Here is a 16,507-nt window from a genome sequence, read left to right as displayed (position 1 = left end):
GGGGACAGTTGACATGCGCCGTGTTATGCATGGCTGCTGCACCCCGCGGGAGGTGCACAGCGTATGCCAAAACTCAGACATTTCAATGATTTGTACGGCACAGTTAGGTTTGGAAACGGTATAATTTCCTTTTTGGAGGACATGCTTAATACGGCATAAGACCGGAGCCTCGCTGCGGGGAAACTTTGGCGCTGTTCCGAGTTTGTTCTAATCTGTCAAAATGACGGACTGCTTTCAGATTTGGCCGTCATTGTTAAAAGAAATCCGTCATAGATGGAAAATATTCGGTTAACGCGACCTCTGCCGGGGACACATATTCATGTATAAAAGACATACAAGTGCATTTTGCATGATAGGTCCCCTTTAAGTTCATAAAAGAGAGAGGAAAAATACACTGAATTATATGAGAAGTGCATAAGTATCATTATATAATATGTCAAAATGAGATATTATATAATGACCCTAATAATCCAAAACCAGGCAATCATCTGTCAGAAATAATGCGCTAATCAAAACATAAGTATTTTAAGCTCCATATAAAGTGTATTTCATAAGCCTTACTGTAAATCAAAAATGTGTTTTTTAGATATCATAGTAATGGCTCCAAACATGTGTGTTTATCACACTTTAATAATAATGTTTACATGCAACAGTAATACATTACAAAGTGTATTATTGTGCGTATCGTTAATAAATATAGCTGTGGTGTATCGTACCATTTCCAGCTCCACCAATAACAGGTAAACAACACAACCTCAAAATCACATTATAACTGTAACTCATTAACCTGATGTGCTAGCTATGCTAATGTCGTTAGTGAGGAGATACTGAAGGTTAGGATACAGTTTGGTTTAAGTAAAACACACTAGTTCAGATACCCTTTGTAATTATACTGAAGACTATAATGGACAGGTTTTAAGAATGTATTTGACTTTGCATTTCTAGATTCTAGATTCAAGGTGTTGAGCAGTGTCATTGTGGAATGAAACTGTCTCTGAATCTGGTGGTTGTCAAAATGACATCGGGAAAAACAATGGTAAAAATGTTTCAAGCCACAATTTGTGGCAGATTTTACAATTCTCTGAAAGCACATTTACATTTGGAGGAATATATTTAACTTTTTACATTTTATTCAACACTCATAGTTACAAACTGATCCGTACGTATCAATACACATTATTCTCTGATTTGATGTATTGCTCTACTGATATTCATTAAAAAGTGGCTCAACATTTAAAAAACTACAAAATCAAAAGTGATAAACTAGAATAATATAATGTTCTTCTTCAATTCTGCATAAGTCCTTGATACCTTTTGGTGATAATAAAAGAAACTTATTTTCAGCGTTTTTTGAAATAAGATAATACACAGGACAACATTGCAATGTATTATTTGTAACCCAGACAAATCTGAGGAGTTTCTAAGAGTTACTACTGCAAGCCACTTTTTTCCATATCATCAAATGTGTTTACGTGATCACTGCAGCTCATAATAAACGGAGGAGATCTCATGTAAACACTGTCGCTGTGTTCAGGTGTTTATTCTTAGACCTGCAGTGTGCAAAGGGCAAAGAGAGAGACCGAGGGGGGAGGAGGGGGGGAGACAGAAAGATGAGAGGGTGAGAAACAAAACCAAGAAGTGGAACTCACCGAGCTGTCCAGCACCCCGTTGCCGTCTGTGTCGTACAGCCTGAACATGACTAGAGGGAGAGGAGAGAAGATCTCATGATTTCTCGGATAATTACCCGCTAACATTTGTTCCTCTGATGGCTGCAGGGTGAAGAGCAGCAGCGTCGGGTAGTCAGCAGAGACTAGCCTGAGACCTGAAGGAGGCCTACTGTCCCTCTCCTGCAGTGTGTTGTAGGTTTCTGTGCATGTGGATACATCCAGAGGGAGTTTCTCTCCCACACTGCCGACAACACCTCCTTTTTTCACTACTTGAATATTCTGTAGTGACATTACTTTACCAATCAGAGCAGGCTGAGCTCTGGTTTCAGACAGAGGGTGAAAAGAGGTGCGGCAGCACAGACAGTATGAGAAGAATAAAGAGCTTTAGGAGGAAGCTCTTGGCATCAGTTCTTTCATCTCCGGAGATTGATTGTGACTGACTCTACATTCATACAATTTTCTATATTTCAATAGAGGATCTGAGTACTTGCTGTGTGTGATCACAGTATGTAAACCCCCTGAGGAGGGACAGAAACGTGAGCGATGGGTTCAACCTGAGCACGTTCACACATGACATACGACTCATCCTCCCTGTCACTCACACTCCAGCTTGTCCTCCGGCGTCCCCCTCTCCAGCAGCGACAGGTAGCAGACGATGTCCTTCAGGAAAACCACCTGGGGCGCCGGCAGGGGGGTTCCCTTCTGGGGCGACGGGCTCCTCCGCAGCGACAGATGCTTCTCAGAGCGACTCCTCTCTGTGGAGGAACAACACGCAGGTTTTCTTTTTTTTTTTAAACAACTTTATTTTTCAGTTTATCACAAATACAGTATGTCCAAGATTTATGACAAAAAGTTGCAAATATTAAATATATTTGGCAATCTTTATAGATAAGATACTCGTATTGATTTAATTATAAAAAAATATTGTCATTATTCCTTATTGTTGTTGTGTGTTTAAAAGTTACAGTATTCACTTCACCTTATTTCAAAAGTCAGTTTATTAGAAATATTTGCATTTTTTCCTTTGTTTTGTTAAAGCGTAAAGACATGAGTAACTGAACGTACAATATATACTCTTTAAATTGAAATGGATTGTCTTAATTTACATTATTTAATTTCATATTCTATTGACATGTATATAGACTTTTTGTACTACTTTTTATTTTGTATTTTTGTATTTTATTATATATGTTGCATCGTTGGAGGAGCTCAGGTTTAGAATGATGTCATTGCCATTTCTACACTGTAGCTGAGTGTCGCTGAGCTCACCTGGGGAGAGTTTGGGGGAGGCAGGGGACCGGCCAGGACCAGAGTTGGGGGTCAGGGCGTTGCAGCCGGCCTCTGAGGATCTGACCTGGGAGCAGGGGGACCGATGGGGCCCCCCCGGTGTTTGGGCCCCCTTCCCTGAGCGCTGAGAGGAGGAGCGAGAGGAACAGGGGGAGGTGGAGCTCGCTGCGGTCATCACTGCAGAGTGATCGGGGGTGTGACGACCCATCGCTGACAGGATGCTCTTACCATTCATCCCTGACGAAAGAGGAGGAGGGGGAGGAGGAGGAAGAAGGAGAAGAAAAAGGAGGAAGAAGAATAAGTTAAACGCTGTCACAAGGACAGATACAGGAAGACATTCCTGCCCACTGCAATAACTCTGTACAACAAATCACCTCTGTCCAGAAGAGAGCTCTCTGCTCCACAGCTTCTCTTAATAACTGGACTTAAACTCACACTGTACATTTTACATTTGTATTCTATTTAATATTGAATAATCAATTTCTTGTACAATATAATATCCTGCATTATATTTGTTACTGGCAATGTGTATTTCCACATGTATATTTTTTTACTTTTTACTATTTTATTTATATTTTAGAAATATTTTGGACTGTTTATTTCTAGTGTCTTAATTTCTCTTTTTTTTATGCTGCTACAACGCAAACATTTCCCAAATTGGGATCAATAAAGTACTATCTATCTATCTATCTATCTATCTAATATAAATATAAATGTTATCCAACAGGACTCCTATATATAAGAACAAGTAACAATGATGAGGAAATAATGATAAGAAATCCTTTGTTTTAGTGGCTAAATCAACTCAATTTCATCGCGGGCCACATTAGCATTATGGTTGCACTCAAAGGGCCGGTTGTAACTATATAAATTATAATATAAAATAATGTATTATATTACATTATTGCCTCTGAATTGGATTATTATTGGATAGGGTAATAACTTTGTAATTAACTACGTTTGAAAGCAGAAGTCTAGGGCAAATAATTGCTTCAGTGCGTATGTCACAAAACGAGATGCATTGTGGGACATGTAGTTTATGGGCAACGTGCTTCTGTAAAGTGGCATGTAACCGTATAATTAACGCATTATAATCTTTGCAAGCACTTGCGGGCCACATAAAATGAAGTCGCGGGCCGGCTTTGGCCCCTGGGCCTTGAGTTTGACTAAATCATCAAAAACACAACATGTTACTGGAACACGGGTCTAGCCCCCAGTTATAGTGGGAATAGCCAATGGGAGGCAGGTCACATGACCCAGATATTAACATGGAAGGTGAAGTAATAAAAGCAAAATAGCATTAGATAAGATTACACTGAAAAAAAAAGTGTGTTGAATTAAAAAGTATGTTTATTTAAGTGGTTGCAGAAACAAACATAAATTAGGTCCAGATATATTTTTTGAAATGGACTGTAATTATTATTATTTTTAATTTAATGTCAGGTTTCTTATATTCATAATTTTTTCACAAATATTTTGCGGAATCTAATAATTCCAAGCAAAACCATGTTCAGTTCACTCAAATGGATGAAGTAACAATAAACGGACAAACGGTTTACATATTTAACAATCAGTAAAAAAAGAAAATGTGGAAGCCTATTCCGACAAAATTATTTTTTACATTAAAAAAACGTTAAGACTACATCCGCATTGAGACCGAGATCCTTTACGGCGTGCACTTTGATGGATCCAGAAGCTTCCCTTTAATACGTTTCTGTAAAGGACAATTGGGTTTAGTCAGAATGTTAAACATTACTGTACGAAGAGGGAAGCTCGTTAACAGTAAGGAGCAACAACAAATTAACACTGTAAAACCTTACAATACAACAACAACAAGAACAACAACAACAACAGCATAGAGGTACAAGAAACAGATACAACAACGCGTTAAAACCTTACACAAATTCACAAAGCAAAGTCATCCACTGATCACAGGCAGAACAACAGTCACATCACATCAGAGTCACATCAGCACAACAAGAGCACAGAGAGGGGAGCAGGAGGAGAATTCCAGTCCGCTTTACGCTGAGGGTCTCTGGGGAAACGGCTACCTGTGATGGGGGCACAGGCCACTTCAGTCTGAATGGAGATGCCTGCGTCAATGGAGCGGGCGTCTGCAGTCAGTCAGTGTTCGCAGGGGGAAAACAGCAGCAGCGAGAACGAGTGGAGAAAGAGTTTGCTTTATGTTCCGTATATATATTTATACATAGCATCTGAGAACAGACAAGCACTGTTTACAGAAACCACATGGGTTCAAAACAATAAGGCAATTATCAGGGAGACAGGATTATATACAGGACTGTCTCAGAAAATTAGAATATTGTGATAAAGTTCTTTATTTTCTGTAATGCAATTAAAAAAACAAAAATGTCATACATTCTGGATTCATTACAAATCAACTGAAATATTGCAAGCCTTTTATTATTTTAATATTGCTGATTATGGCATACAGCTTAAGAAAACTCAAAAATCCTATCTCAAAAAATTAGAATAGTTCCTCAGACCAAGNTCTGGAAGGTGGCAACACTCTTTAGAGTCTACGCAATAGAGGCCAGTCGAAACGTTACCTGTAGTTTGCGGCCGTATAACCGACACCTTACGTTACAGCTATCCGTACTGTTTCTTTTTCACCATCCAAAGGCGTTCTAGACGACTGTAGGCATAGGGTTACGACTGGTTGCACAAATTCACGCTACAGTACCTTTTGGGAAAAACTTTCTTTCCTTTTCATCTGTGCTTTCTAAATACACCCTGAAATGGTAGTTGTAGATGTAAATCCACTTGAAATCATTTGGAAAAAAACTGCCATGGTCAAACCCGACATTTTTTGTCCACCTACACCCCGGCGCACAACCGCGTCTACCGGGGTTAGTAACCGACACAGAACAACGTTATTTGGCTAGCATCCCACTTCTTCAACCGCCCGAGTTGCGGAGGTTGCGGAATAGTCTAGATAAATTGTTGACGGGAATTTGTGTTGTTCTCTATGTTAAAATGTCCTTGGTTTTGTCATTCCACCCATGAACCTTTATTTAGTTTAATGTGTGTAACTCCACTGCCGACAAGCTGTACAGTTACGGTTTGTTGTTTAGTTCAGGTAGTTGCAGTCGACATGTCATAACAACATTAGATCCGAGCGGTAACAGAAACGTACGACCTTTTCGGTACTACCTGGGAGAATGCACACATAAATGGACATTCAGGATTTCTTAACAGTTTTGGTTTCGTTTCCTGTTGTTAATCGATACAATATGAACGCATTGTTACTAACCTGTTACAAAGTGAAACGAGTAGACCCTTTTATGTGTTAAGACCCATTACCTAAATTCCTTTTTATCCCCCACCACACAATACATTAGACACAGTAACTGGTGATCCTTAAAACGTCGTTGTATTTGTGTACAAAGTTTAAATACGCCGCGTACTCAATGTCATGTAATACAGGCCACCGTTAGGTGCTTCACACAATATTTTATAGGACGTTCAAGTTATACACCCCGTTATTTACAGGCTACATTTCTTACGGCACAAAGGAAATACTGACTTACCTAATATCGGAAGGAGTAAATGTTGTGTGTTGTCCTAAAAAACCTTTACTTTTAGAATGGACCTTGTTAACGTTTTTGTTTGAAGTATTTGTCTACTACAAAAGGGACGTCAAGTACGTACAAATTCCTTTGTAATTTCTGTATAACCTATTAACTTCGTTGTATTGTAGATGTCCAGTCATGACTTATCCCAAAACATTTATTTCGTCAGCACCTTCTTCATATGTCTAAAAAATGAAGTCATTTAATTCGGTAATATGTTACACGTTCATAAGAGAACTTTCGATACCTCACCTTATATTTTCTGTTAATAAATCCACAAACTTTTATACGTCACAACAATATATGTCAATGTTCTTTTTCATTCACTTGGGAAACCTTATGACTCTAAGACGTATTTAAACGTATTTACCTTCCTTCGGTGACGACAGGTCTTTTGAACGACGGCAAACTTCAAAACGTCTTTCCTTCCGAGATAAACATTTCACCCCTCTGGAGACATGAAGTTCACTTTCAGGATGGACATTTGAAGTGTGTCAACATGTCTGCTCACAGGTCATGACCTTACATTCAGTCTTACAACATTTTAGACTAATCCTCAAGTTGCTCTGGATATTATGGAGAAAGTTCTTATGTGATATCTTGCCTAATTTCTCTTTGGCAATACTATTTGGTCAGTTGACAGACGGGATTTTAGAAGCTGCTGACTATATTGTTCCTTCTTGACCTTAAAGCAACTTGTGACACCATTGATCATGTCACACTTAATTGTTTCTATAAGGACTGGTCAGCTGCAGAAGTCACATGAGCAAAACATCAATTAGGGGCGGACTCATGGTGTGTGGGGGACAGGGGCCAAACAAATGCATGCTGGCACCCAGGGGGGAAGCCAGACTTCAATAGGTTCATGTTTGGCTTCTGAACAACATGTCAAACCACATCCACACAAATGTTTGCTTTTTAAATCCAGATAAAACCTGAATTAAGCACAGTGTACATTTGAGGTTGTGCAAATATACTATTTGACGTTGCATAAAATAACTAAAAGAACAATTTGCATGGCCTTTTGTAGAACAATACAGAACGGACGTCATTGACCGAAGAGCAAACATTGGCCCGTCACAATACAAACATTCTTAACTTATTGTAAATACTGATCTAATGGGACAACTTGTGCAATGAAGGTTGACCCAGCAAGGCCTGACATCCCAGTTTCGAAATCATGAACCAGACAGTTTTTTCCCCTGTGTTCTTCATTTTGTAGGTATGCAAATTAGAGAGATTTCCATTCAAAGGTATCTTTTCATTCAAATCCTAACGTTTTTTAATAAACAACACTTAAGAGTCTCTTTAGGGATACAACTCTTCATATAAGAAACTTGCCCCTCTCTTACATCATGTTATTCCGGTCAGGAATGTAGACAAGCTTTCACCTCTAAACTGTGACCCTCTCTATCGTTGTTTATGCAACAAAGAACATTATTTCTAGCATTATTAACTGAATTCAGCACCTTAATGTGTTGTTTGTGAGAAAATATGATAACAATTTATCACAAAAGACCAAATAAAAATGTCTCAACATGAATTCAACAAGGACATTTATCTTCGATATCACACATAAAGAATCCAAGGAGTTGGGTTTACAGTGGTATTTAAAGATCGAAGACACGATTTGGATTTGGATTTATGCTGTGACATGTTGCTGGCGGTCATAAGAGCGTGAGGAGCGGTTCATGGGCTTCTTCATGATCCGATCAGTGAGGTCAATGAGTGCATAACAGTCACAGCAAGGGAAAACGTTTTGGATGTAATTTTAAAAACATTTGTAAAAATGTTCAAAAAACATTTTGATTTGCAAATTAAAAAGTAAGGTGGAAAATAGTTGAAGCTGTGTAATGTAATCTGAATCTAACCTCAGGAGTACAGATTCTTGGTAAATCAATCATTCGTTACTTAAGACGACCTACATGTTGAAAGTTTAAAGATTTTATCCAGGAGAATACAAATATTTCTCAGATGCACAGATTGCCTCTTTGTGGAATTTAGACGCACAAAATACAGACGGACAAAGTAACAAACTAGCTGGTGAATCGAAGAGTCGGTGGTGACCCAAGCAGAGCTAAAAGGAGATTGAATATTGGATTTAAACTCACAAAATTGTCAAATACATGATTTGCAAATTACATTACATTACATGTCATTTGTTAGATGCTTTTATCCAAAGCGACTTACAGTACACACTCAATACTGTGGGCAATCCCCACAGGAGCAATTTGGGGTGAAGTGTCTCAGGGACACAACGACATGCTGACTGCAGTGGGACTCGAACTTGTTATCCCCTGATTCGAAGTCCAGCACACCATGGTATAAAGTAATACCATCTTGTTTTGAATCAAAATACCCCATTAAATCTGTCAAAAACCCAAAGCTTTTAATTAACAGTGTTATGAAACAAATAAAATGTGCTTTTTTGGTATTTTTAGTTAGTAAATTGTTAAAAGAGATTCATTATCAAAGACACAATTGTCCCAATTAACACATTTTTGCGATATTCCAAACCGGATAATTATTAAAATATTATGACAAATGTGTCAGTGTCTTTCTATGAATGTATAGATAAAGGGCTTACATACAGTACAAGCATGTCAGACTTTGCTTTGCAGCCTTGACACTGTCACTTATGACATTCCTCTTACACTCCTACTATTATATAAACAGTATAATGCAAAGGGTGCATGTTAGTGACCCTCCAGACATAATCTCATAACCGCTCTTTAGGTTTCTATGACATTAAGAACACTTTTGACTGCATTCACTGTCCCTAAATAAATGTATCGTGCCATTTTATTTAATGCCATGCTTAAGGAAAACAAAAACTAACTATGGCAGATCCCTTGGATGAAAACATGAAAGAAAACTACCCGCCCGACATGCCCTTTAGACATTGATATTTCAAAAAGTGGGGGAAATATGTTTTATCTAACCTTTGGATGGCCTATCTCAGTAAAGATACCACTGGGAAAATAAACATGTGACAAAAAGGCTTGGTACAAATAGAAGATTGGGGTATTATCCTGGCATTGAGGGTCAGATTATGTGCAGACTAATTGACATTCTTAAATGTCAGGTTATTAGTACTGTATATCTACTAATTGCAACATCGATGCAGCTGTTAAATAAGTCAAATATAGTCAGTAGTATATACCTTTCATGTCACTGTTTGCATTAAGAAAGTTTTTCTAAAGTCCCAAAATGTCTGCCTTTGATGGGGCATCTCTATTTATAATCCCTGCTAACTCCCTTAATAGTAATCTAAACCTTCTCTTTGCACCTTTTAATGTGAAGAAGCTTAGGATGCACAGAATACATTCCACATGCACTGTATGCAGCTGTTAAGGTTCCCATCAGTGGAACATGGTGGCTTCATGTGGAAAACTGAACTTGTGGTCTCATTTTCAAGGACTCATGAACTTTACACACTGACCCTATTCACACGGTGGAGGGAACTATACCAAGACGATTATTACCAGCAACCTCTTCAGCATACGGTTTCAGGACCACTACAAGTGATTGAGTTTAGCAGTAAACGTAATTACTGTAGCTACTGTACTGTTCAGCTTGGACTACAAATGTCTGAATCCAGAGAATTTCCTGCAGATTCAGCATAATTCAGCAGATAATCTGGGACAATGTGTACTTTTGGGTACTGTAAGATTCCCACAAGGTCAAAATATATCAATAAACTAAAAGGGTCAATAGTGTGGTCAAAGGTGATGATCATTCCAGGGGCTCTGCTAGGATCCATAAACATTCCTAAGATTTCCCAATATTTAAAATGTTTTGTGTTTCAATATACTAATTTCTACAAACTGATAACAATAATAATAATGCATTTATTTTATATAGGCGCCTTTCAAGGCTTTCAAGGTCGCCGTACAAACTCATAAAAAACAAGATACACAATACATAACACCAGCATAAGAGACATAAACAAGACAATGCAGTATATCAATCAATCAAATAATCAAATAAATAAAACAGAGGATGTGTGATGGATAATGATCAGGGTGGATATGCGAGTGGGAAGAGATGTGTTATGAGACGTGATCTGAAGATGGGAGAGAGTTCCAGAGGCGGATTAATCCAGATTAAAACTTGGATTTGATTTCTTGATCTGATCGGGTATCAAAGTGATCCCAAACCTGTCTTTTGGTTTTGAACTCCCCAACATCCAAATCTGATCCCATCAGATTCAAAGTGTTGAACTACTGGGAGGCCAGAAATCAGATTGAAGACACAAATGCAATATGTTGTTTCCATGCTGCATGAATATCTGTAGAGAATGTTTCATTTGATATAATGCAATGTTTTCTGTTACCATACACATACCGAGTGGTGGACAGTAACTAAGCCCAGTAGCCCATGTACATGTGTAAGTAAAGATACTTATTTTCTGAAGCATTATTTATTTCCTGCTCATTTGTACTTCTACTATACTTCTCAAATTCCTCATTTGACTACTTTATTTTATATTGCTGATTCAGATTACTTATAATTAACACATCATTGAACTTTATTAATGAAGCAAATTCAAAAGCCACACATCAGTGTATATATAATAAAACATACAGTAGCTTCTCTTTTATAAGCTGCACAATTTAAGTGATTAAATCAATAGATCAACACTAAAAGATCATATATTTACTGCTACTGTGTTAAAGTAAACATGTAATTGTAGGACTTTAGCGTATACCAGTATTTTTAAACTCCGGTATTACTACTTTTACTTCAGTATCCTGAACTCAATGTGGAGAACAATTATCGAGTCTCATTCATTTACATGTTCTTCATTTATTTAACGCAGACATGTGAGTGTAAATTGCTCACAATATAATGATCAGCATTATTANAGGCGGATTAATCCAGATTAAAGCTTGGATTTGATTTCTTGATCTGATCGGGTATCAAAGTGATCCCAATCCTGTCTTTTGGTTTTGAACTCCCCAACATCCAAATGTTGGGGAGTTCAAAACCAAAAGACAGGATTGGGATCACTTTGATACCCGATCAGATCAAGAAATCAAATCCAAGCTTTAATCTGGATTAATCCGCCTCTGGAACTCTCTCCCATCTTCAGATCACGTCTCATAACACATCTCTTCCCACTCGCATATCCACCCTGATCATTATCCATCACACATCCTCTGTTTTATTTATTTGATTATTTGATTGATTGATATACTGCATTGTGTTGTTTATGTCTCTTATGCTGGTGTTATGTATTCTGTATCTTGTTTTTTATGTGTCTGTACGGCAACCTTGAGAGCCTTGAAAGGCGCCTATATAAAATAAATGCATCATTATTATTAAATCTTCAAAACGGGTAGTTCAAACCGACAACACAGGTCCCACCAGAGGGGTGGATTTCCATTGGATCACCAGAGCAAAATGTACAATTTATTTTAAAATATGTTTCAAAATACAAATAAGATGGCAAAGTTTGTTATCTGAAATAATACACCAATTTTATTTTTCATTTTTTGGTCACGTTTGTGGTGGCCTATTTTGTTTTCAACCAAATATTGATGACATAAATGTTTATCACAAATGTAATTTAGATTAAAGAAAAAAATATCTTCAACAAAGAAAAGTCCATTCATCTGTCATCACCTTTCAAAAGTAATTGCGGACAATAGAAGTCTCTGCAACATGGTCTCTTGTCTTCCTTGTATTCTTTTTCATATCCACTAGCTGGAGAACGGTAGGATTAAAGCACTGATATTCAGGATCTAGTCATCTTGAAAAGTCTGAATCTGGATCAGTGTGATCCTATCCTGAATTGCTTTGAAATACTGGGACAAAATTTGAGTTGTCTGATCCTGGATCACAAGAAATGGGATTTCAACATCTGATCGGATCTGATTGAGATTAAAAGTTTTGAACTCCTGGGCCCTGGTGATTAACAAAAGTGTTTATTCCTACAGACATTAAAAACTGAAATCTAAGGATAGTAAAGGGTTCATTCAGTACAGAAATGAGATCCATCCACACTGCTTCACTCCATTTCTTTTGAAAGATGTCCACCAGGTGTCAGTGCAGGCTCTATCAGCTGACTCACAATGAGAAATAAACCTAAACACACCGAAGCAGCCGCAGAATCACTGAACTGTGTTACTCTATATACTAAGCATGTCTCTAAGCATTTATTTTGGCTCTCTAAGTAGCACTGATCTATTTTTGCCATTGCTAATTCACACACTGCACACACACTCAAAGCCTTATACAGTAACTGCATCTGTTTATCTGCAGGATCAAAAAAAGGATATCCCTGTCTGACATGGGAATATATAGATATATGTAATTATATACTAAGTTCTCTAGATGTGACTTTATATAAACACTGAGTTCATTAACATGGAAGCAATTAGCAAATTACAGAAAAACAAGCGGCATTACCGTTCAAGATGAATTGAATTTGTTTACAAGATTCCTCCTAATCTTTTGTCATGGCATATTTAACACTGTTTATTTGAAGGCATTCTTTTTATAAATTAATTCAATGGATGTTAAGACTTTTTAAGGATCTGCAGGGAACCCGGTTAAGAGTCCACTGACCTTATATTATATTCTAATAAACTGCTAAAATAAATAGTCAATGTACTAATTAGTCAGGTGACAGGACATTTACCAGCAACTATTCAGAGGATAAATAATTTTTTTAAATATATATTCCAAACACTTTGATTACAGCATCAGAGGATCATCTACTTTGAAGGCATGTATGCTACCAATCTGATTATATTGAGGAGTGGTGGTTGGCTGGGCTTAGCTTAGCTGGACAATTATAAAAGGAAATTTGTACTGATGTTATCTGAAGCTCTAAAAAATATGTATTGAATATTCATTTGTCATGCCTCAAGAATTCAAACAATCATTAGTAACTGAATGTCCACAGGGAAACTCTACAGGGCAGCTTTCATTTATTAAAACCCCCCTGAAAGAAGACATTTGTTGAGTTTATCAGATCATTCGTAATGCTCACAAACTAGAAAGCCGCCAAAAGTGAAAAAGTGAAAGCAAGGACATCATAAACTAACTGCGACTCTCAGCCAATGATGCTGCACTGACATTTGGCCTCGCTGCACTTGTTGCCTCTAACTTTTACAAGCTCTCCACCACAGAAATAGATTCTCAGTTCCTCCGTCCATCTGTCCGCTCAGCTGCTCTCAGAGAGGAGCAGACTTCAAGCCCCGGGGGCCACGCAGCACTCACATGGACGGATGGATGGAGGGACACAGTTTGCACCTGCAGCGAGGTGCAAATGACCTACAGCACCTGAAGACCTCGGCTCTGCTCAGCGTGAAACCCTCAAGCAAACAGTGATGGGTGAATATGCCTGTCTGTGTGTTTATCTGCAGGATTTTGGGTTGTTTGTTTGTTTTTGCTGCAAAGAAATAGGGTGAATTGTAGACTCTGAGGATACACATTTTTTCATGGTATCTTTATGTTTTTTTAAAAGTTTCTATAATAGAAAAAACATAGAAAGAGCTGAATAATTAGAGATTTCCCAGTACCTACATTTTGTGTAAAATTGCGTTGACTTTGTGTTTTGGAAACACCAAAAAACAACTACGATGGTAATCCACAGGTAATCCACTAAGGGCGTCCCACTTTTTCAGTATTCAACATGAGATGTCCTTGGTATGGTGTCTGAGATTTGCTTGTATACAATTTGATCACTTTCCATTACTTAAACAAATGTACTGTAATCATATAATCTGATGGGATGATTTTAGGGTCAGATTGTGTTCCATTTCCAGACCTTGTTTCAAAAGAGTTGTGGCAGATGTTTATTTTAAACCGAATATGCACGGATGAAAGGAAAGTAGGGGTACACTGCATCATTGCATTGTTGTATCATTCTCTGAAAGAAGCAAAAAGATGAATGCACTTCGCTAGGTATACAAATACAAGCAGCCTACCCAGTAAACTGGTTCCTGCTCGGGAGTGATCGGGGGAGCCTCCTCCGGTCTTGCTCTTGAAGGAGGTGAAGAGGTGCTGACACAGCTCCTCTGGGATGTCGTTCTCCAGGTATGTGGCCATGAAGAGCTGGAAACCCTCATAATCAATGGGCTGCATGGGGAAGGAAAGAGCGTATTCGTTAACAAAACACTCAAGGACAATGAATGAAGTTTACACCAACCATGGATGGAAACAAGAGAGAGATGAAGGAAGCGATGGACCTCCTTTCGATTAAATCTGCCCTGAAATGAAGGTATGCAGCCTGGACTGTGATTGACATGCCGGCATCTTCTTAAAATTAACAGCTGAATGACAATATGGTTGGAAGCTATTAATGAGGTTTTATAGCAGAATTGTTTTAAAGTAGGGCTGGGAGATAGCCTATAGCAGAAAAAGTCATGAGGGTTAAATATTTCTTGATATTGAATTAAAAAAGTACAGTGGTAGATTATGGCCAGGATTTAGGTTTAAAATATTCAAAAATAAAGTGGAAATGCTACAGTGTTGACATCATGTCAAAGCAGCTATGTATTCTGCTACAGACTGAAATTAGCACGCTAACTGATTAGCTTAGCCCTCGTTGTTGCTGACGCTAACTGAATCTCAGCTTAAACTGTAAACGCAGACTAAAAAAGCTGTACAACATAGTGCCAGTAGTTTTTTGGCCACTTTGTACTAGTCAATTTACAAACTATCATAAATGGAGGGTAAAGACTTATTAGTGGCACCAACACATATGGCTAACGTTAGCTATAGGCTAGCGCAAAAAAGTGATACTTTCGAAAACAATTTTGTTATTGCTCTTACATGACGACTATACCCCAAAATATAACCGTTCGTATCGCCCAGGTCTACTGTAAAGGTGTTTTCTATCCACCACAGATTATTGTCTTAATGGTTAGGAACAGCAGACCGGAGGTGATGGAATCTGCGTCCAGATACAACCTTATATGACAGTCTGATGGAGAAGAAAGCAATATGTCATATTCACACTGATTATCCTTCTCCCTGCCACACCACCATCTTTCACTGCCATGTGGCGGGGGCATAGCGGCACTCATCTCAACCCAACACCCCCCCGTGACCTCCGCCCTCTGACAGGGGACAGACCATCTGCAGCGGCGTTGTGTTCGTGGACAGAATGTGCATGCAGTCTGATGACACAGACACCACACAGCATGCAGAGCCCGCCGGCCGAGGCTTACTTGGTTCAGAACGTCTTGCTTCTGTTTAACAGTTGGGACAATGACGAAGAGGAGGAGTGAGGAAGGAGTGAGGGAGGGGGAAGAAGAGAAGGTTAGCTGCCGTGTGGAGGGGGGTAGTCAGGGTGCAAAGTGGTGAAAGTAGATTCTTGTAATCAAAGTAGGATTTCTAAATTGTAAAAAATACTGTGCTACAAGTAAAAGTCATGCATCCCTTGAAATGTTTAAAAGCAAATTAAAAAACCTATCTTTTTTAATATGGCTTTTCATTTTGGTTTAACTTTCAATTCTCACTCGTATCATCGTCCATGTTTTACTGTATTTTACATTTTTAATCTTAAACTATTTTAATTTATTGTCAGCTTTAATTCAAGAGAATTTCATTAGGATCACTGTAGATGTTTTATCTTGTTCTGTATTTATTTTAATATTGTTATGTTTTCTTCAGGGTTCATACACTTTTTCACCAACGATTTTCAATGACTTCTCCAGGACCCTTACCTAATTTTCCATGACCAAAACAATAACTATTTAACCACTGAAAATGGTTTATTTTAACATGGAACAGGAAAATAACGTCTGCATATGAAACATGTTGTGCCTATCTAAAACAAATCCAATGGTAGGCTTACTAGCTTCTACACGCTAAAGCAACTCAAATCTCTCACCAGCAAAACACCTCGTCAGTTAAATGCCATTTTACGTTTCATTTCTATACGATACAGTATTTATTATCATTATATTACTATTTTGGCGATTAGATAAAATATAAATTATATTT

At 38.0% G+C, this 16,507-nt stretch overlaps 1 protein-coding gene across 1 annotated transcript; it reads right to left on the bottom strand.

Annotated features, from left to right (window-relative positions):
* Positions 1-1,649: 1,649 nt before the first annotated feature.
* LOC104943428 (diacylglycerol kinase gamma-like) lies at positions 1,650-15,825 on the bottom strand (the record flags this gene model as incomplete). Its single annotated transcript, XM_010768814.1, has 6 exons — positions 1,650-1,699; positions 2,270-2,422; positions 2,937-3,191; positions 5,006-5,068; positions 14,485-14,635; positions 15,730-15,825. Coding segments are annotated over 6 exons (768 nt in total), but the record flags the coding sequence as incomplete, so codon positions are not given.
* Between the last annotated feature and the right edge of the window lie 682 nt (positions 15,826-16,507).

The sequence above is a fragment of the Notothenia coriiceps genome, unplaced genomic scaffold (assembly GCF_000735185.1).
Source record: "Notothenia coriiceps isolate Sejong01 unplaced genomic scaffold, NC01 NC01_scaffold00006081, whole genome shotgun sequence".
NCBI classification, from domain to species: domain Eukaryota; kingdom Metazoa; phylum Chordata; class Actinopteri; order Perciformes; family Nototheniidae; genus Notothenia; species Notothenia coriiceps.
This window is presented reverse-complemented; position numbering and strand designations above follow the sequence as displayed.